The sequence below is a fragment of the Mya arenaria genome, chromosome 11, assembly GCF_026914265.1.
Source record: "Mya arenaria isolate MELC-2E11 chromosome 11, ASM2691426v1".
Taxonomy (NCBI): Eukaryota; Metazoa; Mollusca; class Bivalvia; order Myida; family Myidae; genus Mya; species Mya arenaria.
Window position 1 is genome coordinate 25,457,070 of NC_069132.1, and position 27,940 is coordinate 25,485,009.

Sequence of the window (27,940 nt, forward strand, 5' to 3'; positions counted from 1 at the left end):
TCCAACATGTTTATTTACAACCATATTTATCTGTCATATATTCTTTATCCGTAAGCAGACATAATGACACAAAATGATAAAAGTGTCCGCAAACTACACTGTATCTATCTTCTTCCACTTGTTTTCCCAGATCCTCTAACATTCTTGGACTTTCCATTCGGTTTCCCTCGGTTAAATTTCTGGCCACCCCTTGAAGATTTCTGACCGCCCCTCTTCTTATTAAAGCGATGTTTATCAGACGGCCCTCTCAGCCAGCGGTCTCTGTCCATTTCCCATTTAAGCTGCTTGGCATCTGTTATGAAAACGGAAGACTTTATAGCAATTCATTTGAAATAGTAATCATCAGAAATCATGTGGATTGTAAAGAATCATTGATATGATCAAGCACAGTTGTTAGTAATTCTGTCACAGACTTACACTCTTTTGTATGGGTAAAAGCATTTAGCTTCAACTGGATGGCTTTTATATAATTATTACTGTGACTTGTTTGCCTAAACTAAAAATTAAACAACCACCTAAATAAATGAATTAACAGTTCACAACCCACCTGCTTTGTCCTTGTTAGCAAGGGCATGTGATCCCGTGGTGTTGAACTTTGACCCAGCAGCTTCATCAAGCATGTCACCAAACTGCAGAAAACAATTATGAAGACTAAGCATCACTTATATTGGGAGTAAATGTGCTTCATTAACAAGTGTGAGGTCAAACTTGAGGTCAAGTGCTTAAAAACTGATTTAACCTCAACAATTTATTTCTACTTCATTAATAAATATTGGGACGTACATGTATGTGAGGTTAGGAAATTAACAAACTATTTAGCCCTCAAAATTAACTTAATAAATGTTGGGATATATGTGAGTCTAGGTTTGAACCCCCACATTAACTTATTCATACTTCTTGAATGAATGTTAGAACCAATGTAAGGTACTTGAACACTGGTATAACCACCTGCAGCAACCCTCACGTTTATTATTAAATGTCTGATATTCGTTTGTAAAAAAAAAAATACATCAAAAAGGTCCTTAGAAGTACATTTTTCAAATATTTATGTTCAACTAAGATGAAGTGTTATTTGGTTCAACAGGTCAGCCAATTTAAATAGTATTCAAAAAAAAATAATTCAATAACAAATACCTTGATTCTATATAATGTAAAGCACACGATAGCATTGGCCGATTGATTTGTATTCCCACTGGGCTAAAATTCCATTTGGAGTTTAAAATATTGGTGGTTCCATACGCCACTTAAAATCTTTAGAACTCCTTTGCCTTTTCCCTGGATTAGACGTACCTGTTCAGCTGCAGCTAAGATATCATCTGAATCTGATGTGGTGTTCCTGAATAAGTGAAGAATTGTTTGATTAACAGGTACATCCAGGTGTTGTTATATAACAAGAGCATTGGACCCAGGTGCATGTACCAGATTCAAATCGCCGGACCCGGATTAGTGATGACAGTGTTGGCCGGGAATCTTCGGACCCGGACCAATTGAGGTTCCAAACTTTAAAATTCTAGAGCCTTTCGAGTTTATGGCAAATATATTTGGCACAACCTAATTGCCCCCTCCTATACAAACATAAGTAGAGTGCAGACTGATGCCGATTCATTACTTAACAATTATTGAAGCCACAGATACTGGCTTTAGTATACCAGTTAAAAACTGACAAAGGTAAGATATACACAAGTTTCTGCTGCAGAGTTTGAACAGATTCTGAGCTATGGCGAAGTTTAGTCCTGCATACCAACACTGACATCGCTGCCAACACCAAGGCTATGACCATAGCTCAGGCATGACAAGGCACTTAAAACCAGAAAAGGAGAACCTCAAAGCAAAAGGAGTCTTTCAATGCATGTATTATTTTTTACTTGCTGAGTCCAAATGGGAGAAACACCTACAATAGATAACGCTGTGGGCCATACTTTGATGGTACCGGTAGTAAGTTTTTTCTTCATTTATTGCCACTTAGTTTTACCTTTGTTTTTTACTTGAAGATTTATGCAAGTCCTTTCCAGCTTTTCTCTTTGGAGCTTTGCTCGGCATAATATCTTTGAATTCATCTGAAAAATGACAACAACTAAAGTCATTATTAAACTCCATGTACATATATTACCACAAAGTAAAGTATTTCAATAATACATTTAGTTGTAACCACGATTAAACAATGACAACTTGTGTATGAAATATGAGTCTGTGAATAGTGTAGCCTCAATTGAAACAAACTGTAGATAGCATTTGTACTATTATTACAGTTTTCAAATAAGCTTAGCAAATCTCATCAATCAGGATGCTCCCTAGCAGTTATATATTTCTACATGTCTCAATAGATTGAACAATTAAAACACAGTTATGCTTTTCCTGCGAAATTATTTCAAAACTATTATAACAGTATAGGGAAAACCAGCCCTAGTCCCTGGCTGCCATGTTTTTTTTTTATGAATTTAGACAGTTCAGACAACTTAAACAGAGGGTCAACAAGGGATCCCAACTGTTCATTGATGAAAAATATTTTTTATTTTCACTTCAGCCACATGGGGTAAACCAGCCCCAACGCATTGCGGCTGTTGTTTTTTGACAAATCACAAAGGTTTGCACTTTAAAAAACTTTGGTAGAGGTTCACCGGTTGAATTTTCCTTTGATTTCATTTCTTAATCAGGCCATTTGTTTTTGACAATATTTCACAGTTTTTACTATAGCCATATGCAGAAAACCAGCCCTCAAACCCCATTTTTTTGAAAATTGGACTAAATTGGACAAAGATTTCAAAGAAATCATTAAAAAACCTCTTATTAACCATAGCAGGGTTGAGGGTGAGGGTGGTCTAGTGGCCATGTCGTACGCTTTCACCCAAAACTTGGTTACCAGGGAAACACACTCTTAGCCTTGGAAAAGGGACACCAGTACCTGTGTCTGCTCAGGAAATGTACTCGATTGTGGTTCATATTAGCTTATAGCTCTATTCACAATTACGCTAAAATGGAACAGTATAAACCAACCATAGTAGTTAATATAAGATAAAACCTCACCATCATCAGAAAACTCCACATCTTCTTCATCAATTTGAAAGTTCTTTTCATCAAACTCATCAGAATCCTCTCCTTCGAAATCCACACCCTCTCCATCAAAATCTTTGCCTTCTTCGGCTAAATCCTCGCCATCTCCTTCGAAATCCTCATCTTCCAGGCCTTCATCTTCATCCTCATCTTGTTCCAGGTCGTCAGCATACTCATCTGCGTCCGCAAAGTCAGCGTTGTCATCAGAGCCTGAGAGATTTTCTAACTCCTCTGCAAAACATGTGAGAAAGTTGTACATCTACTCTAGATTAAGCTCAAATCAAACTTATTTGTCAATGTATCTGAATTTCACACCTTCTTCCTTTGCTTTACATTACCTCTGAACTCCTTTGACAGGTCATCATCATCATCGAAGTCAATCTCTTCCTCAGACAAGTCATCATCATCTTCATCATCACTGTCATCTTCAACCTTTCCTCTTTTCTTACCAAACTCACTGAAAAAACATGTAGAACACATGTACTATGACGATCCAATTTTAGATCATTATTTTCCATTGTGAGCAAGCATTTTTGCTGATTTTTGACCATGGCTCAATACCAGCACAAAACTATAGAACATATTGTTTTTCAATCACATAAAATCCAACGCTAGAAATCAAAGTAAAACAAATCTAGGATTTTGCATGTGATGTAAACATTATTTTGGTAAAAAAAAATTGCAAAACTTTGTGTATACCTTGCTTTTAAACCTATACAACAACACAATCCAAACTGAAATGCTTGGGCTTAGTGAGATGAATCCAGACATAAATTTGCATTACTTCACTCATTTTTTACAAAAGTTTCTTTTGAATATATGATATACACTATGCTAAACTTTTTTATTAGTTATATCAGTGTGACAAATGACTTAATCAAGAATACTATCAATACAACTGTTTGTATCATTATCTGGAGTTGTTCCCAAAATGACTTTAATAATAGGAAATAAATTTTGTTACCTTGAAAAGTCGACATCTTCAAAATTCACATCCCCTCCTTCCAACTTGCCTTCAAATTGATCTGAAGAGACATGAGACAGTCTTAATTAAGTTGTTACATAATACATCAGTTAAGCATAGTTAAAGGTTACCTTAAATAGTCACACAAGTCACTGACAAATGTTAGTTCTCTACCCAATGTTAAAGTAAAGCTTACAAAGGTTGTGTAAATTACCACAGTTGTTAGACAGGTGACGTGAACTCTCTAGCAAACACTAAAAAGTTTCTACCGGGCTATATCTCACCTAGGAAGTTGTCAAACTCTGCGTCTGTAATGCTCTCAGTATCGCTGTCATCTTCTGCCTTGCCCTTCTTTTCCCGAGCGCTCTTCTCTCGGAAATACCTGCATTGTACATACATGCTTTTGATTCACTTGGAGTTTTTATTTGACACTATATTTAGCCTCAAATTCCAAAATTTTGGAGCTTGAGAATTTGTTAGCCACCATGTTGATGACAAAGGAGTGTTTTTCTGTTACATCATTCAATCCAAAATCTTGTTGAAGTATTACATTGAGCAAATGTTATTTTAATATATATTACTTCCATTAATTTTCCAAATAACAATAAATTTTGTGCTGGGCTTCTTGATAATGACTCAGAAACAAAAGCAATTTTTATGGTGATCTTTCTTCAGCTCTACTTCCTTGGTAACACCAAACCACACCAACCTATGCAGGTAGACATCGTCCACAGGGACTTTTCTCTCCTCCAGCTTGGCGAACTGTTCACTTGTGACAACCATGTTCTTGATGCCTCGCAGTTTAGATTTTCCTCTAGCTAGGTTTGACACCTTCTCTTCAACTGCAACACATATGTATATATAAATGTACTACGGTATCTGAACATAAATATACATGAGTAAGTTAAAATAAGCTTTATGTCAGCAATACTGGTAAGTTTATTTCTTATCAAGGTTTATTTCAGCCATTTTGTAAGAAAGTATTTGTTAACCTACATGTAGTTTTATAGCAATTTTTGAATTGCTTTTTTTGTTCTCATGTTTTATTTCGAACTTACTCAAGAGAGTCAAGAATGGTCAAAGTCCACAAGTGATACCACCGCAAAGCAGTAACATGTTGATGAATGCAACATAGCCGAATACAATCGTAACAGGGTTATTTTTCTAGAGCTCAGTTAAATGATTATGGCCTTCTATTTTTAAAACTAGCTTTTTACTGAGAACACCAATATTTGTATTGTTTCTGAATAGAATGCTAAGAAATATTCTGACTGAGTTTTTTGAAGGTTGGATAAACACTGTTGAATTCATTCAAGGAAAACACAAATAATGTCTGAGTATTTGACCTAGTTTTCGACCCAAAATGACCCATTTTCACATGCTGTATTTATAACACGGAAAACAATACTTAAATGCAAAATTGTTGATGACACCTGCATGCCCATCCCATTTCACACCTCCACATTGTCTCTTGCGACATGTGTACCAAGTTTCATTTGAATATCCTGAACAGCATTTAGGTTATGATCAAGGTTTAAGTTTTTGCACGCCGACATCTAGCCTATCCTCTAAAGCATTACACCTAAACATTTTTATTTCGAAAAAAGATGGGCCCAAAACGCTTACTCTGCTGCTTCTTCTTTGGGTTTTTGTAGACAAATCTGTCGAGGAACCTGATGATTGTGAAGTCTTGTAGCGGGTCACCACTGTAGTCTATATAATCTCCCTGGAAAGGTGTGAACAATGGTCTTTACTTTGCAAGCTAATACTACAGTGTACGAAATTCGGATTTGAATCCACTAGCCCATTCGGGCTACCAGATAGGAAATTTTACTAGCCCGAAACCAATTTCACTAGCCCAAACTTAAACACTAAAAAGTATCACTCGATCGGAATAATTTTTGGAAGTTTGAATATGATTCCACAAAGATTCTGATCATCTAATCAAGCACGCTCAGTTTCAATAAATGTTCCCCAATCTGAACAATGCGTCAATAATAAATTATAGTCATACATTTTATAGTGTAGTCATCAACAGTTCAGTAACTAATGCACCAGTCAATTGTAACCACAGCCCCCCAAGGTCCGGGGGTATGCCGGGGAAATGGGCCTTGTTTTAAACTTCCCGGTGGCCCCGCAGTGCCGTGTGAATGCGGTGGTTTTGTATTCGCGCCAAATATAGCGGGGAATGTGCCTTACTTAGGGTCTCTGGGGTGCGGGGGCATTTGGCGGGGATTTTACTTATGAGTTCGGGGGGTCTACTTAGGCTTGGCTGGACCGAAAGTCAAAGTCCCCGCTATTCCCCGGACCTGGATGGGCCGTGGTTACAATTGACTGATGCATAATAAAGTTTTCAAAAGGGTAATAAAAAGAGAAACATGTTTTCTGGACATATCATTTATTTAATGGAAAGAATTATGCATGTACTTTAAGTTCTGTTAGTCAATGCATCCTTGTCAAATCCGATATGCCCCAGCGATTGTGAAATGACATTTTTCTCTTTTCAACTTTCAGTTTCACTTTCAAGTTTCGGAAGAAACAACAAAAATATATCGATGTTTATATTGCCAATTTTCCTATAATTGTTCTTTAAAATAAATGGCAAAGCAATTCAATGGTATAAAATAGAACCTTACTATACTGTTCACTGACAACGATTTAACTATATCCGACAGTTCTCCTTTCACTTTGATTAAATTTGTCAGGAAGTAAACGAGCACCTGTTTCCTGCGCATTTAAGACGATGCTTGTAGAATGATTATTTTCTGTTCGCATCACAAACTTTCTTTTTATTTTAGCTAATAAATAAAATATATTTAAACGAAATAAATAAAATATCAATGTTGATTTTCTATTTTAGCATTGTTGATTTTCATAGCCATCGTAGTTGTCGAAAACTGCCGATGTCATCCGGTAATTTACATAATGGGCGGAGTTATTGACGTCATAGAGTTTGACTGCTGCTAACAGACACAGTTACTGGTTAAAAACTGATCGATAATTACTTGTCACTTCGGGCATTAATTAATTTTGACATGTTTTTATATTCATTGATTAAATAAACAAACATTCAGCACATGGCTGGAGCCCTGAATCGCAGAGCAAATAGCTTTCTGATCATCGTAAATTTCGGCGAATCCGACTTTGCCGTTGTCATGGCGACTTAGTCGCTCCAGTCGCCTTGAAGGACGCATTCTTAAATAATAAGGCTTTGCGAAAAAAAATAAAAAAAAAGATGTGTTTTGCATTTAATTGGCATGGTCTTTTTTAACTCACATAAGGAAAAAACAGTAGCCCGGTCGGGCTAGTTTCTGTGGAAAATCGGTAGCCCCAGCTGAAATTTGGTAGCCTCGGGCTATCGGGCTACCGCGAATTTCGAACACTGATACTACAGTTGAAAACAATGGTGAAGATGTTTTTTTTTACTTTGTAATTATCATGTTCAATTTTAGAAAATCAGCAAATGTTGTGAACAAATTTGTCAAAAGGAAATTTAAAGAATCAAACATTTGAAATATTTTGTTGCAACTTCATTATTTAAACTTAGTTGCTCTACAAACAGCACAACTGTAGGATGGTTGTGGCCAGTGTGGCATCTTGTTGTATGATGTTTAAATGTAAGCCTTACCTGAAGTAGCTGCTTAGCAAACAGTGCAACTGTAGGATGGTAGTGGCAGGTCAGGCCCTCCAGTTCCCAGATACATTCATTCTCAGCGTGGCAGTACATCGGGTTACGGTGGTAAGGGTCATAGTCAGTCTTCTCTGTCTTGTCTGCAAAACAGTTGTCACAAAATGTGTAAAAACAATTAAACAACTAATTGTAGAATTTTTTGTGCACTCAAGTCATTTGTGACAGGGACCTGCAAGTATGAATTTCCTTCAAAACTTAACATGTACATGTGAATTAAGATAGTTAAAACTTCGATACAGGTATTTGTCATTTGACTGAAAGAACGTATCTACTTAAAACAAAAGTATATGTGAATGCTAAAGCACACAATTTCAGTCAAAGGTGTTAAAACTATTTACCATTTGTGTTATGTTGTTAAACAAGTTAAATTATGATAAGAAATATAACCTGCCAATAAGAGGTGGTGCTTTTTTTAACACGGGCATTTTAAGTTAGCCCCTATGTGCCCAAGATAGAACTTTTAGAATAAACCTTAGCCTCCCCTGACCCATCAACAGTTTAAGACTGTTGAATATAAAAAATACTGTTTCGAAAACTCACGGTTCAAATTGGCCCGATGTACCCATGATGAAACTTTTGTCTTAGAGCCAGTGTTTATGGTTGGTTTATCATTGTCACCAGACGTTTGATCATCATGGTCCACAGAGGCTTGTTGTTCATCTGTGCCCTCGGGTTGGTCTACAAAGTGCTCTTCATCGTCAGAGTCCTACAAAGTGTAATTGAACAAACCTTTTTTTCAAGGGAATATTTGTTTTGGTATTTCCAAAAAAGGTAACACTTGAGTCATAAAAATTAGTAAGACAGTTTTAAGGAACAGACTGGGGTATATGCAAACTTCAAACTTTACTTTCAAATTTTCATGATTCTAAATTTGAAAGAAATTACAGAGGAAAAAACACCTTTTTAATTGACCAATTGCGTGTTGTCAATCAAACCTCGTGTTCAATTAGATCAGAGGACGATATTTTGTAAACAAACAATAGCACATAGTGATGAACTGTAAATCACACCAAATAACCAAATATCTGCTTTGGTGACTAGTAAATCTAAATAGAAGTCCAAAAGGGGTCTTCTTCACAATGTCCCACATGAATATTGCCAATGTTTACACTCACCACTTCAGCATGGGTGAGAGAAAGAAGTCCTGGCTTCACCTTCAACACCTGCAATAGAATAACTCATAGTTTAAAATACTTCACAAATCACATTTTTAAAACTCTTCTAATAATTTTTAAGAGTAAACTTCAGATGGAACATGCATGTGCAGGGTTCAACACTTCAGGGAGTTGGGGGACTTTGAGACTCCTAAATTTAGGCCTGGACCCCTAGATATTTTAGGCATTCTGTCAGACTCCCTAGTTCATGCCAAGGATGACAGTTACAATAGTGCTAGTTTGGATATATTAGTAGTCTTATCAGTTTCTGGAAACTTCATTCAAACTATAAGTAGGTAGTCTGACAAACTCCTATGCTCAGTTAGTGTCTATTATAAAATACAATGTGTGCGTGTTTATGTGCATGTGTGCATGCGTGTGCATGTATGTATGTTTGTCAATTCTGAAGTTCTAGCTGAGCTACATTACACCCTTGATTTACATTACCAAGTTTCATCTAAAAACTGTATCAGAGATTCATGAAAAAAGAATCTCATGCTAACAATAAACACTCCAATACAACACCAGGTTTTCAAAATGACTTCTTTCTTGGAAAAAGAGTCATGCTACATCATGCAATACCTAGATTCTCTCAGCATAAAGTACATGTACTTAGAACCCTGTGGTTTACCTCGGACAGAAGCAGCATGGCTCCGCATGTGAAATTGGGTTGCTGGTAGGCACAGATCTGGAGAAGACGCTTTATAAAGGCCTGAAATACACAAGGTAGGGAGTAAACATATTATTTCACAATGTATTTACGCATACTTTAACAGTTGTCTACTTTTCATTACATTTACAATGTTGTAGTATGATTATTGATGAAATTGATGAAAGACAATGGTAAAAATTCCAAAAAAGATAAATTTGCAATAAGAATGAGTTATAACAAATAAATATGGATAAATTTGATGAAACATATAGCAGGAATGAGAGTTTCAAATCCTATAACATTCAGTTAAAAAATATTTATCTTTCTTAGATTGTTTGAAAAGACAGCTGAAAGTCTTGAGTCAATTTTCTGGGTAGAAGTCAGTACTGGTATCCTTTTTGAAAGGCCATAAGATTGTGCCACATACCCACAGACAGACACCTTCCCACTAGAGCACTTTCACCTTCATCTCTCACAGCCATGAGATTGTGCCACATACCCACAGACACACACCTTCCCATTAGAGCACTTTCACCTTCATCTCTCACAGCCATGAGATTGTGCCACATACCCACACCTTCCCATTAGAGCACTTTCACCTTCATCTCTCACAGCCATGAGATTGTGCCACATACCCACAGACACACACCTTCCCATTAGAGCACTTTCACCTTCATCTCTCACATTCCTTAAAAACACTAGCACCCTACCTTGACTCTTCTCTCACATTCATCTTTCTTGATGCTCTTGAAGAGCAGATTAAGGAAGGCTGCCTGCTTAGATGATGTCTTTATGGCCGGGTCTGACAACTTCCTGTACAGGGCACTATAGTAGCGCTCAGAGATGTTCTGACTGAAATATGACAAGTATAACACTTTTGTAAGCTTCATGAAAATATCTTCCAAACAACTTTTATTTCCTGAATACCTGAGTATATAATGATTATAACCATAAGCAAATTATTTCCTGATCAGAAAACTTAATACAGATAGTACATTGTTCATGTCAAAATAAATAAAATATTGAACCATTTCCAGCAAATCTTCCATGCACAGCTTTTATTATAATTGTATAATGGTAGGATAATTGTAGAGGCATCCAGAAAGAATGCCAAGGAGAGAACAACATTGGTTTGTTTTTCAGTCACACATGTGACAACATTTAACAATGATTAAAGTTATGTGCCTTGCTATGCATGCATGGGTGAAAGTTGGAAATTTTGAAAAAAACTGAAATATTTGGCTGGGGGCCTGGGGACCTAGGGGGTCTAGGGGGCCGGAGGCCCCCGGAAGCTCCTGAGATTTAAGAATTTTAAGGGAATAAAATGCCATTCCAGAGTATAAATTGACTATGAAATGAAATTGAAGCCGGACTTAAATTACTTTAATGTATGGCTACAAAATATTTTCTACACTTTTAAAAAGAAAAAATACTAATATAAGAAAATGATACCATTAATGAATTTTATGCCTAAACTGATTCGTTTGGTAGGAAATGTATCAACAGTCACAAAAATGTATAGGGTAGAATTTCTTCATTTATTTATAATAATTAAGATTTGGACCAAAAAAACTTAAAATATTTCAAACTGATGCTTTTGTCAACACTCTTTTAACCACCATTAATCAACCAAGTTTGATTCTTTTCCATTTATAGTCTGACTGTTGCTACCATTTTCATTTTTTCATTTCCTTTTAAGCACCTCTGTTTGGCCAGTCTGTGTAATTTTGCAACCCTTTTTGCTTTTTCAGTTTTGAGAAGCTGCAGGGAAGATTTCCAAATGATTGGTTTTTACACATCATTTCATCGCCAAATGATTACGCCCCGCAGAGTGATTTCCCCATCTATCATCGTTTTTGTCAACCTCAGACAAACATTCCCACCTCCACTTTTTTACTGCCTTTTCTAAGTCCTTCGTATTATAACCCGCTAGCAAAAACTTAATTTTCAGAACAATTTTGTTTGATAAACAATCGTCTGCATCGAATGACAGTTGCTAATAATAACAATGTCGGCCATCTTTATGTGCAGTCCTTAAGTGATAAAAGACACGCTATTTCATTGGAGGGTAAAATCGAGTAAGCCAATCAACATTATCCTTTCACAAGAATGACGTATAGGGTTTTCCTCGACCTCGTTTGTCGGAGTTGCGATTCGGCGATTCCCGATGAAAGAGGATCGCACACCGAGTCTGTTTGGCCGTAATCGAACAAAAAGATCGGCTATCTCCGTAAATGAAATAAAAACGCGCACTTGCTCAAGCGGGCATCTGCTGGATCGCAAAAATGGAGGTTGTGAAATCGGACTTATTGTTGACATCTGCAAAATAATGATCGAAATTCGGAGGAGGAGTTGGGTTCATACCCCCTAACCCCCCTCTGAAAATCTCAACGGATTTACACGATTTGGAAAAACGACCCCTCTGGATCTGGAAAAACCGGAAAATCCGGCATATGCCGGAAAACTTTCACCCATGTGCATGTGCGTATTTGTCACGAGAAATCTGTGCATCTAGTTTCATTGAATATCTTGAACAATTTTTGGGTTCTGGGTTTTGAATGCCAGTGTCGCCATCAAAACATTGGTTATCAATATATATAACCAGGCATTAACATTGTGCCATTATTAAAAAACAAATCACCAATATTTAACCCCTTGTTAAGTTAAAGTAAACTATTTTAAGTGTCTGCAAGGGATTACCTGGTGTCCATGACCTGGTAGAGCAACATGAGTGCCTGCAGGCTGGTGTTGAAGTTGACTATGTGAACAATCTTGTACAGGTGATCCAGCTGTTCCGATAACACACGCTCCTCCACTGTGGATTAATGTAACTACATGTTTATGTATTCAAGTCATTTGGGATATACCAATACATGTTTTAATTGCAGTTGCCCCCAAAAAATATGATAGCATTTCTAATAATCAGTAAATCTACTGCTATAAAAATACAGTTGCAAAAGTAGTCCGGAGTTTAAGTAGTAAATGTTTTGAGTGAAGAATCGAGCAGTGATATAGATTGAATTGATGAAAGGGCAATTTGTTTTAATTCAGAACACATTTGGGTTCAGTGTAACTGTACTTTGAGATGGCTTACAACCAAACAGAATAGGCATGCCTGGGACTGCACTATGGTTGTGAGAAGAAAACAAACCACAAAATAATTGTAAGTGAAGATTGATCTAAAGCAAGAAATAAAATCTATATACTTACATTTAGCATAAGGGAAGGCTCTGTTCACCCCTGTCAACAGTGCACTCATCATTTTACTGTCCACCTCCCCTTTCTTCACAAAACCCTGGCAAACATTCAAACAAATTTTCATGTTAGCTTTAAAGTAATTTTGGCAGTTCCATAATAATAATAATAATAAGTAATCCTTAAACGTCTGCAAACATTCCATACCAATCTGCTATACAAAAGAGTTCCTTTCATACAAATCAATGTTTCCTTTTAGCAATATTGAGATCTTTATTCACCAGTTAAGCATTCCAAAGTAGAATCCATATCAGTCTTAACACGTGTTTGCAATTTATATTCGATGTTATTAGATATGATGCTCTGTAATCTAATAGTGGCAAACGAGATGTACCAGTATAATAAATTTATAGTACCAACTTTTACATTTTAACTTCAAGTCTTCTTTTTTCTTTTTAAATACTTTATATGAAGTTTCATAAGAACATTACATGTTAAGCATGTAGAATGTTTCGACAACAAAAAGAGAGCCATAGAGCAAACTCTATGTTCGTCTGTTATTTTTCAGTTGCAAAAGGGGTATAACTCGACAATTATTTAAGAAAGAGTTACAAGCCTTACTGTACATGTGTGAATCATCTCTTCCAACATGTGTACTAAGTTTCATTTGAAGCATGGCAAGGTAATAGTTATTGCAAAACAGACTGCTGGTGACGACAATACCTAGATTTATTTCCTTCTACATACACTACAGACAATCTAAAATATTTGAACATATATTTAAGCTTGTGTTTATACCTTGAAGAAGGAGAAGTAGATGCCAATGAGTTTTGCAGCCAGGTCTTTCTCAAAGGTACTCAGTCTCAACTGGTTCAAGAAACACACTGAATAATACCTGAATGAAATAGGAAATCAACAAATAATTTGCGGGTCAATAGTTATAATGTTTTATTGCCAGGAAAGATATGTACAGGAATTATGGAAAATGATTGGAACATTAAACACTATCCTAAATAATGGCTTTTACATATAATATTAAAGACTGAACATTTTGTCTCAATGAAATTTAATGTACAAGTTTGAAGAAAAAAAACCCTTATAAAAGTGAAATTCAGATTCAAATATTAAAAAGGCAAGATTTAAAGATATAAAGAAGGCTTAATAACTGTGACTTGATTGTAGGTTGGGTATAAACATGGAAGGAGTATGGTATAAACATACAGTGTTGTGACCACATTCGGTAAGAAATGATGGTTTTTCTATTATCAGTGCGAAATATTTTTTTCCTTTGTTTCGAAATAACTTTTGCATTTTTCGAATATGTACCTAAATTTCGCAAACCAAACCATCAGCTTAACAAAAGTAAGGAACAGTATGGTCTTAATTTAAGAAACCAGTTTGAACTCACTGTGCCCTGTCGGCAATGTTTGGCCGGAACACGAGTCTCTCAACCTCCTTCACCACAACAACCTTCATGTTCGGATGGGCCTCCACTGTAATATATAGATAATGTCCTTTTTTTGCCATGTTGTATTGTTCACTTATATCAGTTGGTATCAATTATGCTGATTATTACTATGCACTATTTTATATGTATTACATGATTCAATTTTTAGTTTGAAATCAATGATTGATCAGTTCATACCTTTAATTGATTATAGTTTTTATCCGATTTCAATCCCTTGATGCAGTGCCAATTTCTTCTGTGGTCAAAATAACCAATAGGCTCTAACTCAGTCACAAGCACAAAGTTAATATAAATGCTCCAGTTGTTCAAACATTTGACGCTAGCGAGTAATGTGAGAATTTAACCTCTTTGAAAAAACAAGAGTACAACAAACAGTTTCTAATGCTCATCTGTTCTACAATGTATTAAGTTTTTAGTTGATATCTTTAAATGATTTTAAGCAATGATTGGTTAAAGCTTTTGCATGATGCCAAAACACCAGTGTCAAGACAATATGGTAACTTTCTTTCTTGGAGAAGCACACAAGCTAAAAATAGATTAGATTAGAGTTTCATACCCAGTTTAGTGAGAAGATGTGACACACTTGAGGCCATCTTGTAGTGTGGGTCTCCCACCTTGTTAATCAGGGTGGTCAACAGTTTCTTCTCTTCTTCCGGCTTCTCAACAAGCAGGTTGTAGATCACACCTAGATGGCAGAAACAGGTGATATGAGATGAAAATACCAAGTTAAATCAGTTAAATATGAGATCAAATTCAAGCAGTAGTTTGTTTATGGATGATGGTTATTTTGACCTTAACATGGCTGAAATGTAAATGCTAAACAAAAGGCAAAAATTATCATTTTTTATTAAGAATGAAAGCTGGTTCTGTCTTTGGCTTTTGTTTGTGACCTTTGACCTACTGACCTTGATATCACCGAGGGTAATCAACTGGTCATAAGCTATCTTCATACCAATTTTAGGCCCAGACATACTCAAGCTATAAATCAGGAAAGCTTAGCTTTTTATGTTCAACGTCACTATGACCGTTTGAGGACCTTTGGCCCAATTGTTTTCCAGTTATCAATTGACAAGGTTTGGTCTACAGCAGGGTTGACGTGCAAAGCAATATACCCCCGCTTTTGCAAAGGGAGCCTAAAAATGACTGACATTACAAAATTGATCTTAAGTCAGTACATGCTATGCTTAAATTTATTTTGGAAAAAAATTTGGAAGCAATAAACTGAACTAAATAAGAATTATTAATAAGGGATGATAAGGTAGAAATTTAACGATTAAACTCTAACAGGCTAGAGTTTACTTACTGACTGCTTTTTGCTTTGTGGGAAGTAAAATGTCTTGTGCAAGAGTCTGCAATATAGAAAGAAACGATTTAATATTGGTTCAAATCCAGGTCCAAGTCCACCTGGTCTAGACGAAACATGACAGTTACTTTTTAGACAAGAAATGAGACTTCTAAGGATTTATTCCTTTTATTCGTGTATACGTACTGCAGGAACACACGGAAAATATTTACATTTTTTCTGTTTTTGATTTAATTTTGAAATATAACATACAAAGTATTTGAAGTGAAATTAAGGGGGAAAATATGTTATATGCAATTATCATCGGTGAAAAGGAATGGCAGGTCTTCAAAACCTTGTTGTCCAATCTAAGTACAACAATGAAAACAATGTCATAACACAATGTCATAACACCAAGGTTCATGAAATTTATCTGTCAGTTTTTCTCTTACTATAAAAAAGACTTTGGCAATGTAATTATTAAAAAAAGAATCCCATTTATTTTTTACCAATTCAATGTGAAAGTGACATAAGGTACTGCAAATGTCTTACCGCTTATTAGTGAAATACTAACCTCTAGAATGGTGACAAAGTGTGCGTATTTCTGTTTCAACTGTGACTCAAAGTACCACATAAGAAGGCGCTTATCCATGGCCTCCTTGTTCCATCCAGTCAATGTGCCCAGGCCAGCCAGGTCACGCTGTAAAATAGTTCCTCAAATTAACACAACCAGTCAATGTCCCCAGTCAAGCCAGGTTACGCTGTAAAGTAGTTCCTTAAATTAACACAACCAGTCAATGTCCCCAGTCAAGCCAGGTTACGTTGTAAAGTAGTTCCTTAAATTAACACAACCAGTCAATGTCCCCAGTCCTGCCAGGTCACGCTGTAAAGTAGTTCCTTAAATTAGCACACACAGTCAATGTCCCCAGTCCTGCCAGGTCACGCTGTAAAGTAGTTCCTTAAATTAACACAACCAGTCAATGTCCCCAGTCCTGCCAGGTTACGCTGTAAAGTAGTTCCTTAAATTAACACAACCAGTCAATGTCCCCAGTCCTGCCAGGTTACGCTGTAAAGTAGTTCCTTAAATTAACACAACCAGTCAATGTCCCCAGTCCTGCCAGGTTACGCTGTAACATACAGTCTCAACCTGTTGACTCAATATCGTTTGGCCCAATTTCCTCGTTGGCTCTAAATGGATGTTAAGGACCAATTTTGTTTTACTCTTTGTAAGCATTCCTGGTTGGCTAGATATTCGTGGGTCTTGAGGTATTATAGCTGGTCCCTTGGATATCGAGCCAACAGGTTTTGACTATACTTCCTCAAATTAACACATGTGTCAATTTTCGCAGACCAGTCAAAGAGTTTGCCTTTTCAATGTCCCACAGTTACATGATAAAGCTCAAAGCATAGTCAAGTACCAAAAAATGCTTTAACATTGTGAACTTTCCCCAAATAAGTGGATTTTATTATACCTGAGCAAATGTTTTAAGTTTTCTATCACCAGGAATCAGATCTGTTAGGAACAGCTCCTTCAGCGTTTCTGAAAAGAGAATAACAAACTATGAAATCTGGATGTTCATGTGGCAATGTACATAATTATATTAAAGGGACACCATTTTGTTATGATGATGACTAGAATACAATGGATGTTAATATTTATGGTTCTATGTATGTATGTTAATACACTACACTTGATTTTCTGAGACGATGTGGTTAGTGTCTGACTGACAATCCACAGATTGAAAGTTCCGAGTCCCTAAGTCATTCATAAATCATTGATAAAGTTAAATGAGTATGAGGGATTCAGGCCCACAAGAGGATCAACAGGGTAAGACTTTTGTGGAAATTGTTTCCAAAATCACTTATATCTATTTTAAGGTACAGGATTAATCCTGAGTGTTATCATTCCTGAAACTACCAAACTGTAGTACATACCGTCACCTTAGTGCAATAACTCAATATTTGCTTCTATTTCTATATGCAGTTATTGAGTTATTGCACTAAGGTGACGATACATGCTTACTACTTTAGACAGTAAAAACATTCTAACGCATGTAATATTATATGATGGAGCAGATGGACTCTTTTGGCATTTACTCCTCACATTGGTATATAAATTAATTATACTGAGTGGCTGAAATCAATATGTTAGAACACACCGACGGCCTGAAGATTTTCGCGCCTATTTTTCTTTCTGGCCATGGTAAACAGTGTATCGAGATGTCCAATGTTGTGAAGTGGGGTCTCCTGCAGTAAAACAGTGAGGGCCGCAATCTTGTCTGCCAGTGTTCCTGACATGAGGACAGTCTTCATCCATTGAACATCTGAACGCTTTGAGTTCTCTCGTTCTGAAATGAGCACAAATTTATATTGGATTGATTGCATGTCTCAGGAGGCAATAAAAGTGCCTGTTTTCACCTCTTAAAGAAACATTTGCTGTCAAGGAAACATAGTTATTTATTATAAATATATTTTAATATCTTCATTATTATTCATGTGATGTTGTCACCGAAACCCAAGTCCTGTAGTGGCAGTTACATTGTTGAGAAAAAACTAGAGTTATCCAAATGATCTTAATAAAAACAATAAAACAATATCTTTATCTAACAAAAAACTAAAAAGAAAGTTTTTCCTTCACAGGACTCATTTTCACTGGTGATGTCATATTTTCACAAACACAATTTCATTTTTAATAACAAATAAATACACATGTACCTGTTTGTGTATATATGATCATTCTTTCTTTATGGAGCCTCAATGCAATTTCTCAATGGCTCAAGAAATTAACATTTAAGAAGACTACTAACGTTTGTTATAGACAGCTATTTCATCATTCAAAAGCTTGGCAGCAAACTCTTCCATCTGTCCGATCATGTTGTCGGAAAACTTCACCTGCTCTACACCGTCTATTGGAACCTGGAAACAGAACATGAAGTTATACATGTCTGTAGGTCATTCATGTATGCATGGGTATTAATCACAAGATTACAATCAGGGATCCCCCTGGATTCTAAAAAGTTGTCGCCACTTTTTCGCGGGCGGTCCAGGGCAGCGCCCTTGTTGGGGCCAAGGGGGCGAAGCCCCCTGAAGCTCATGGGGTTTAAGCATTTAAAGAGCCTTAAATTGCATTTAATAAGCACATTGTCATGCAAAAATATAGCATTTTGTTGTAAATGAAGCACAAGATATTAGCAAATTGTTATTCTATTGACAAAATACTGTATATGGACTATAAAATATATAAATAAAAAAATATGAAAATATTGCAAAAAATGTGACATAAACATCAATATGTTGATTTCAGTCTAATGCCTGCATACAACAGTGTCATAGCATTAAAGAATACAATTAAGAATTTATGAGATAAATTCAAAATAAATGGAAACTCAAAGAAATATACATTGTCAAACTAGTGCCATAACTTTCCTAATAGAAATTCATCTACCTACTCTTTACCCAAGCCAACTTATTAGAAGCCTTATCAAATGGGGTTTAATTCTAATTATTTGTAAGCATACCCAATGATTTCTGTTAATCTTTTTGAACCCTTAGAATGCTGCATTTATAGCAATTACAAATTGCGACAAAACCGAAAGCAAATCTATTTTTAGCGTGTAAACGTCATTACGAAATTTGCATATCACGTGACTTTCCGACAACATAAAATTCTATGATTTGCATTTTTAAAACTAACACGATAATTAAGCAACAACAAAGCTGTTGAGCTAAATATTAACCTTGTTTGCTAATAAGAGACATAACAGTTTAAGGATGTCATTGTTTATCCGTGAAAGCAATAAAATTCTGCAATAATTAGCGAGGTGTTGACTGGGCCATGACTGCTTGCCCTAATTATCGGATTAATTTTTGTTGTAGCACAGCAGATGCGCTTGACTTATGACAGAGACAGAATCGATTATCAAAATGATAATCGATTCTGTCTCTGTCATAAATCAAGCGCATCTGCTGGTGCTACAACAAAAATTAATCCGATTCATGCAGGCCGCATGGGCACCACTTACGTCATTTAAAGAAAATATTAAAAAATCGTTGTTGCCACACATTCGCCAAATTTGAAAAGTTGTCGCCACTTTTGCGATTTTGTCGCAAAAGGCGATCGCCAGCGGGAACCCTGACCATGTTTGACACTGTAGCAAGCTCCTATGCAATGGTGTGCTATGAGAAATAATTTTGTGACAGCTCTCCTACCCAAGTGGCTATTTCTTTTTCATGTAGGCTTTTATGTGAGTCCTGTATTGACAGTATCTGTGTACACTCACCGATGTGTTGTAGTATTCCTTGGGTTTCAACTGCAGATATTGTCTCTTCACATACACTTTCATATGAGTCCTGTATTGACAGTCACTGTGTTCACCTACCTGAGTGTCAAAGTATTCCCCAGGTTTCACCAGCAAGTATTTCCTTTTCACGTAGGCCTTCATGTGTGTCCTGTACTCCTCCCCGGGGTCCTTACTGGTGCTCGATACCTCCTCATGTTGAACCTGGCAATACAGAGATAGGATTGATTAAGGAATGAATTGAGGGGTTGATGTCATTATCAGAGTATGAACGCAATTGGGCTGGTCTAAGTGTGCGGAGTCTGAAGGACTCCATGCATACTTAGACCAGCCCAATTGCGTTCATATCCCCGATAATGACATCAACCCCCCAATTCATTCCTTATATTTACACCAATAGTTCATTATTTTATTTAAGAAATGTTAAAAAAAACTTCATTTCATTTCGGATTACCTTTCAGTAATCCTTTCTTACCCATTCTGTAAATAGGACGACCCGACTGTTACCGGAAACATTTTTTTTCAAATGACGTCACAATAACACGGGAAAAGACCAACCACTTGAAATCACTTTTAAACGTAAAATTGAAACACTTTTGGCAACAAAACGTTTAAAATATAACTTAGCACTTTCTAAAATGTTGATTTATATTTTACGGGACCTGCTGACACAATACAAAGAATAACAAGATCAATAGTTTTCATGTATATTGTTATGCGATGAATTGCGATCCGAACATATCCGAAGATGTTGCGTTCATCGATTGATGAACGCAATTGCCGAAATGCAGTTCATTTAAGGAATGGAAGTTGTAAATATTAACATATGGACAACGAACCTGTCAAAATGAAAACTTGATAGAAATTACATACAATGAGCTTAAAAATAAAAATAAAATCACCATTTCATGAGACAGTAACAAACATGTATATTTTAGCTTCTCAATGAGTTAAAATCCACAATGATTTTGGGGGGATTTTTTTCCCTGCCATTTTCCAATTTGAAGTCCAGAGAGATACATTGAAGCACACTTCAGGTAATGCATTCCAAATGTTTGGCTTTTAAACATAAATTTTTCGATCTCTGAATGCAGATTTTATATTTGTAAAAATCGAAACCCAGTGCAATGCAAAGAAATAGTCTGATATTAACTTGTTATTATTTAACACACTATTAAATGCACATTAAAATATAACAGCATGTATTTACCCTGTACTTATTTTTCTCTTTTTTCTCCTTTTTCTTGGCCCCTGGTTCCTGCTTATCCCCGTCATCTTGTCCCTGGTCAGCTGCAGGAGACACTAGATTTACTTTCTCCTTCTTTTCCTCAGCATCTGTCTCACTGCGGAAAAAATGAGTAAAATTTAACTAGGAAAGTATATGTCAAATGAAACTCTGGAATAAACATGAACATGAAATAAAGTGTTAAAATTCCTGCCTTTTTGTAAAAGGGACCACTTTCCTTACAATTGTGAAAATAGCAACAAAATAACTAAAATTGTGAAATAATCATTATGACACAAATATAACAATGTAACAAAGCAAAACCCCCTTAAAAATCCTGGGGCTATGCTCATAAAGCATCTTAAGTAACTTAACTTAAGTCTATTACTTAAAATGTTCAGTCAAATTAAAAGAAAAGTGTTTTTAATATTAAAGTATGTTTTTTTTTAATTAAGGTCAATGAAAATAATGTTTTTTGAAAAATCTTTATCCTATGAATAAAGAGATACCGGTACTAACATTAGGAAAGTGACTTAAGTTAGGAAAGTGACTTAAGTTAGGAAATGACTTAAAAAGTTCTATGAATACCACCCGTGGGTTTAAAGATTTCAAAGAGGATAAGACTGCATTCAAACTTATATGTATATGTAAAGAATGTGAATTTTGGGTCCAATTTATGTGAAACATACTTTTTTTGGATTGTAATTTTAGTTGAAAACAACAACACTGAAATGATTATTCCAAGTTGATTTTAACAGTTTGGCTAAGCATACATAATTCCCAGTCTTTTCTTTTAATGTATGATGGAACCAGTTATTGAAATTACCACTTGTTTTCAATGGCAAAATAAGAAGAGCTTTATCCTTGGGTTTGTTAAAGTTGCCAACCTACAAGCCTGAATTTGCTTATGAAACTTACTGTGTATTGAAAGTTAAATTAGTAATTTTGCAAAATTTGTGCCATGCAAGATCAGTCAGTCTTTTGTATCCACAATTTTATGGCAGGCTTTGTAAAAACAACTGTAACTTCACTCACCTTTCTTGGCTTTTTCCAGGCCTGTACTTGTAAATGTCAAGCTGTTTCAGGAAAGATCGGATCTAAAAGTAAAATGAACATCAGTAATGCATTAACGAAGGGTTAAAATTAACACTTCGTCTTGTGTAAGCCTTCAAGCCCTGTACTGGTATAATACTTATGACAGTCCAGGATTCCATAAAGCAGGGCTTGTAAATGTATTATGGCAAGCACTAGTTAAAGAATTAGGCCTTGTTTATCCAAACATCTCATTTTGATGAATGTTCAATTTTAATAAAATCCTATCTAAAGATTCGCTCTGATATTAGGATCTGAATTTCAGTTGAAGGATGTAATCTTCTGGTGACACCTCGGTCAGTTAGAAAATGACATAAATTCTATGTTTGCCTACAAATCTAGTCTAGAGCCATAAATACATTTAGCTATTGATGTTAAAATTACACCTCTTCCTTTTTTATAGGTTCTGCATCAATATCATCTTCTAAGCTTTCTGCTCCTGAGTCTGAGCCACTGTCTGGAACATCTTCTAGCAGCTCCAAATCTTCCTGAATAAAGCAAAAAATAACTTGATAGAGTAGTTAAAAATATCAGTGATTTAAACATGCCCTTAGCCTAAAGGTTAAAACCTAATAAGACTTCTTTGGGGATTACTATAAAATGTCAACCTTCTATGGTTTATATTTTCACAATTTTGGTTGGACTTGTATAATTTTTGTACTTTACATAAGAATTTTAAAAAATCAGGCTAATGCTTAATTTAAAAAAATAAATTCTTATACTGATACCAGACATCGCAAAAACCGTCGGGTCCGACGGTCCTGACCGGTAAATTTTGACTCGGTCCGACTAAATTTGTGATGGGGTCGGTCAGTCTGACGGACAGCTTTCACGGCCAGATGTAAACAAGAGGCCCAAAAGGGCCTATGCTCTACTGGCATGGCTCTTGTGGTCATTTTCAATCCAGAGCATGTACGTTTAAGTAATAGGCAACAAATAATTTTATATAGTTCACTTTTAGTGTTTGGGTTAGCTGAAAGCGCTGCACATTCAACATCTGAGGACAGGAAGTGTTGTAAGCAGATTAGTTGCATGAACTATTTTAATATGTGCCAAATAAAGGTAATCTGAGGGTAAAAAATATTTGCTTTCAAAACTGTACTCATCAGCAAAATTTCATTTCTGTAGCTTTAAAAATAAAATGTCGGTCAAAGGTCAAAGTCAAGGACATCCGGGGACAACATTAATGCTTGTTTGCAAAACTGTTTACATGGTCAAAATTTCATTACTGTAGCTTTAAAAATTAATAAGTAAGTCAAAAGGGGTGGGGCCAGCTTTTGCCCAAGGGGCATTATTTCAAATGTTTTCAATTACATCATATGATGCTCCACAACAAATATCAAAGGTATGGACCTTGTGGTTTGAAACAAGAAGATTTTGAAAATATTTCTTAAATAGGTCTCTAGGAAAATTGTGACACCCAGGGCAGTGCCAGTTTTGACCCAAGGGGCATAATTTGAACAACCATGATAGTGGACCACTAAATAAAGCCTTGTTCAAAATAGCAAGGATTTGCATAGTGGTTTCAGACAAAAAGGTTTTAACATTTCCCAATTAAAGGGGGGGTGGGGGAGTCCGTCCCTTACAAAGAAAAGAGAACACTTCCCTGGGCCTCCGCCAACGTCACCGAGGTCGTTTGCATTTGCCACACTGGTCCCTTGCGGGAAAATCACCGTGGGGGGGGGGGGTAATGACCCCAGGGGCATAATTTGAACAAACCTTCACAAACAATTGTGACTTTACATGTAAACTTGGCTAAAAATAGACTTCGCTCATGTGGACTTGGCTAAAAATAGACTTAGCTTAAAATAGCATTTTTTATACTTTCAAGACCCATAATCCAGGCATGCATGGGCAGATCTGGCTGGTTTTCAAAAGGAACCGAGTTCTAATGGATATCTAAATACTGTACAAGTTTCATCGAGATACAATCAAAACTGAAGACTGTATTGTGTTCACAAGCTAGTGTTTACACAATAGCATTTTTTAATACTATCAATGGCCATAATCTAGGCATGCATGGGCAGATCTGGCTGGTTTTCGAAAGGAATCGAGCTCTAATGGATATCTAGATACTGTACAAGTTTCATCGAGATACAATCAAAACTGAAGACTGTATCGTGTTCACAAGCAATTGTTTACAGACGCACGGACGCACATACTACGTACACATTACCATCGCATAAGCTCTTCTGGCCTTTGGCCAGTAGAGCTAAAAATAGTGGATATTTATCAATTATCAAACACCGCTTAAAAGTAAGAATAATTTATTTCTTTGACAGAAAATCACTTTTTTATCGATGATATTGTCAAATAACCATTTGTTTATGAATCCTATGTCGTTTTCCGGTAGTATAGATGTCAGAATGCGCACCGCACTACGTCAAACACCATGCAGCATTTGCCTCCCTTTGCAATACATAACCAAATAATGTTTACTACTGTGCATATATCGCGAGATATTTTAAAACCCTAAAAAATAAACATTTGTCATGAACATTGGAATGTTTTAAATGATAGTTCCAAATGTTCCGAAAAATAATCTTATCCTTTGGAACATGTTATTCGATTATGAAACCTGTACCGTCAGAACAATACAAATTGCCAACAAATCGACCTATCAGAATTTTCATTACAATTAAGCGCAAGTGTTCAAAAATGGCTACCTTAAAATTTTATTCCAGGCAAAACCTGGCCAAAAAGAAAGAACAAAGCAGATGAAAGCAGAAAGAAAAAAAAACAAGATTGCGAAAAGAATCGCCCTGAACGTTGTTTAAATGACAAATGGAAAATAAACATAGAGTAGCTGGTATTGTTGATGAGGGCAAAATAATGCAATGTAGTGACTGTGTTTATTTTAACTGAAATAAAATTTACGGACAAAAGCAAGATTTCAAACAAAAATTGTCGGACCGGCAAATGTTCTTTCGGACCGACAAAATATCAGAGGCTGTCGGTCCAAATGACCGAGACTTTTTCTGAACTTTCGCGATGTCTGTGATATACACAGTTGAATGCTTTTGTTGACATTATGATAGTCCAAGCTCCTTAGACTCCCAAGTCGTTATTAGTTATAAAGTATAGCCTGCCGAGATACCTTGTGTTATTGTCAAGATTCATTCTTCTTAAAATCTATATGCAAAATCTGATTAGATTTCAAACACTCAATTAGGACTTATGCACCAGTCAATTGTAACCACGCCCCCCCCCCCCCAGGTCCGGGGAATAGCGGGGACTTTGACTTTTGGTCCAGCAAACCCCGGGTAAAACCGCTGTCCCGCGGGGACGAACTGCTGGTAAAATCCCCGCCAAATGCCCCCACACCCCAGGGACCTTGGGTAAGGCCCATTCCCCGCTTGTATTTTTGATGTGAAGACAAAACCAGCGCATTCACCCGGCACTGCGGGGCCACCTGGAAGGTAAAAACATGGCCCATTTCCCTGGCTAACCCCCAAACCTTGGGGGGCCGTAGTAACACCCGACTGGTGCATTAAGTTTACAGTATTATTGGTAATGATCACCATCTCAGGGTTCCCCCTGGGTTCTAAAAAGTTGTCGCCACTTTTTCGTGGGGGGTTAAGGGGGCCGCGATAGGCCCCCTTACGGGTCCAGGGCAGCGCCCTTGTGGGGGCCAAGGGGGCGAAGCCCCCTGAAGCTCATGGGGTTTAAGCATTTTAAGAGCCTTAAATTGCATTTAATTAGCACATTGTCGTGCAAATCATAACATTTTGTTGTACATGAAGCACAAGATATTAATAGCAAATTGTTATTCTGTTGACAAAATTCATTGTATATGGACTAGTATATAAATAAAAAAATATTGCAAGAAATGTGACATAAACATCAATATGTTGATTTCAGTCTAATGCCTGCATACAATAAAAGAATACATTTGTGAAATTATGAGATAAATTTAAAATAAACGGAAACTCAAAGAAATATACATTGTCAAACTAGGGCCATAACTTTCCTAATAGAAATTTGTCTACCTGCTCTTTACTCCAGCCAACATATTAGAAGCCTTAAATCAAATGGGGTTTAATCCTATTTATTTGATTTCTGTTAATCTTTTTGACACTTTTTGAACTCTTAGAATGCTGCATTTATAGCAATTACAAATTGCGACAAAACCGAAAGCAAGTCTATTTTTAGCGCGTAAACGTCATTACGAAATTTGCATATCACGTGACTTTCCGACAACATAAAATTCTACGATTTGCATATTTAAAACTAACACGATAATTAAGCAACAACAAGGCTGTTGAGCTAAATATTAAAATTGTTTGCTAATAAGAGACATAACAGTTAAAGGATGTCATTGTTTATCCGTGAAAGCAATAAAATTCTGCAATAATTAGCGAGGTGTTGACTGGGCCGTGACTGCTTGCCCTAATTATCGGATTAATTTTTGTTGTCGCACCAGCAGATGCGCTTGATTTATGACAGTGACAGAATCGATTATCATGCAGGCCGCATGGTCACCACTTAAGTCATTTTAAGAAAATATTTTAGAAAAAAATCGTTGTCGCCATAAATTTGCCAAATTTGAAAAGTTGTCGCCACTTTTGCGATTTTGTCGCATATGGCGACAATGGCGATCGCCAGCGGGAACCCTGCATCTAGCTGCAGACATCGCGAAAATCTACCAGGGCAGTATTAAGTCAATTTGTCAGAATACTTACCTGGTTGCAAATCGGGAATTATTTATACAAGCGAGAATGAAGTAACCATTTGTTTTATATCTTGCTTCAGTTTGCATGTATTTTTGTTGATATTTAGGTTTTGGGTATAAATGATCTCGTCCAAATAATTGTACGTTGACATATTTTTTTAACGATTTTTGATGGCAAATCCTTCACGTACAAATTGTTTTGTACGAAAAGTGGGTAGTTATTCCGATCGGGATTCCGGGATAAAGCATATTGCGTCTATAAAATATCATAAAAACAAGAAATATTACCAGATTAAGTTATTTTATATTAGTTGCATACACAAAAAATAAATATCCAACGAATAATTATGAGTTTGACTGGTTTTCTTCATTTCATTCTGTCAAAACATAGCGATATATACATGAAGGGCACCTGCAAGGCTTCAGGGCACAATTTAAAAACAATCGGAACATTTCGGCCATGGCTGAGTTGTAACGATTGTATTTACAAGGTCTATCTTGAAGCTTGTCGGAGGTGGCCGAGTTATTTATATTACGATTAGGTCGAGTTGTTCCGCTTGGCATAATTGTTGTCTATCAACTTTCGTTTTATTGGAAAGGTAAATAATGTGTTTTAATGCATTAAATGCTTGTTTTGTGCAAAATAACTTTTCGCTTACATGGTAAAATATGAATATAAACCTTTATGATCAATTTCAACCATAACATACGTTTTTGCACAAACCCATTTAGACGTTAGTGATTGGAAGTATCCCATATAACACGTCTATTATTTTAGACTAATAAATGATCATGTTCTAATCATTTTTGGTCTTAAAAAAACAAGTGAGGGAAAGTCTTTATACAGGGACTTAGGAATGATTATATAACATTCTGTGAACTTGATATAGTAATTCATCTGTTCACGAACTTAATTCTTAATATATTTTCTTAAGCTGTGTAATTGAGTGAGTGGTACACTAAACCATCCGAAACTCAAATTATCCGAAAAATAAATGTCGTCTTTTACAACATAAAACGCACGCCAAATTTGATCCAGTACGACCAGTTTCAAAAATATATGATCATGTTCACCTTTGTTCCGCCAAGCTCTGCGATGCTGTCAAGGCATAATTTGTTATCTTCAACACGTGTTTTTGTTTCTTTCCTCTTCGTTTTGGCAGCCATTTTTAAATGGCGACAGTCAACAAATCGTC

General features: G+C 36.2%; 1 protein-coding gene across 1 annotated transcript; it reads right to left on the reverse strand.

Annotated features, from left to right (window-relative positions):
- Position 1: 1 nt before the first annotated feature.
- Positions 2-27,926, reverse strand: LOC128207117 (CCAAT/enhancer-binding protein zeta-like). The gene is made up of 30 exons (XM_052909872.1): positions 27,819-27,926; positions 22,459-22,560; positions 22,016-22,077; positions 20,966-21,098; positions 19,837-19,959; positions 18,265-18,373; positions 17,617-17,805; positions 16,930-16,997; positions 16,032-16,157; positions 15,479-15,524; positions 14,732-14,860; positions 14,116-14,200; positions 13,506-13,602; positions 12,723-12,807; positions 12,213-12,327; positions 10,223-10,364; positions 9,492-9,572; positions 8,822-8,869; positions 8,247-8,412; positions 7,644-7,786; positions 5,642-5,741; positions 4,725-4,857; positions 4,300-4,397; positions 4,016-4,076; positions 3,390-3,508; positions 3,025-3,282; positions 1,973-2,057; positions 1,291-1,336; positions 548-629; positions 2-292 (listed from the first exon to the last, which is right to left on the reverse strand). The coding sequence occupies exons 1-30, from the start codon at positions 27,909-27,911 to the stop codon at positions 105-107; spliced, it is 3,312 nt and encodes a 1,103-aa protein (XP_052765832.1). The 5' UTR covers positions 27,912-27,926; the 3' UTR covers positions 2-104.
- Positions 27,927-27,940: the final 14 nt, after the last annotated feature.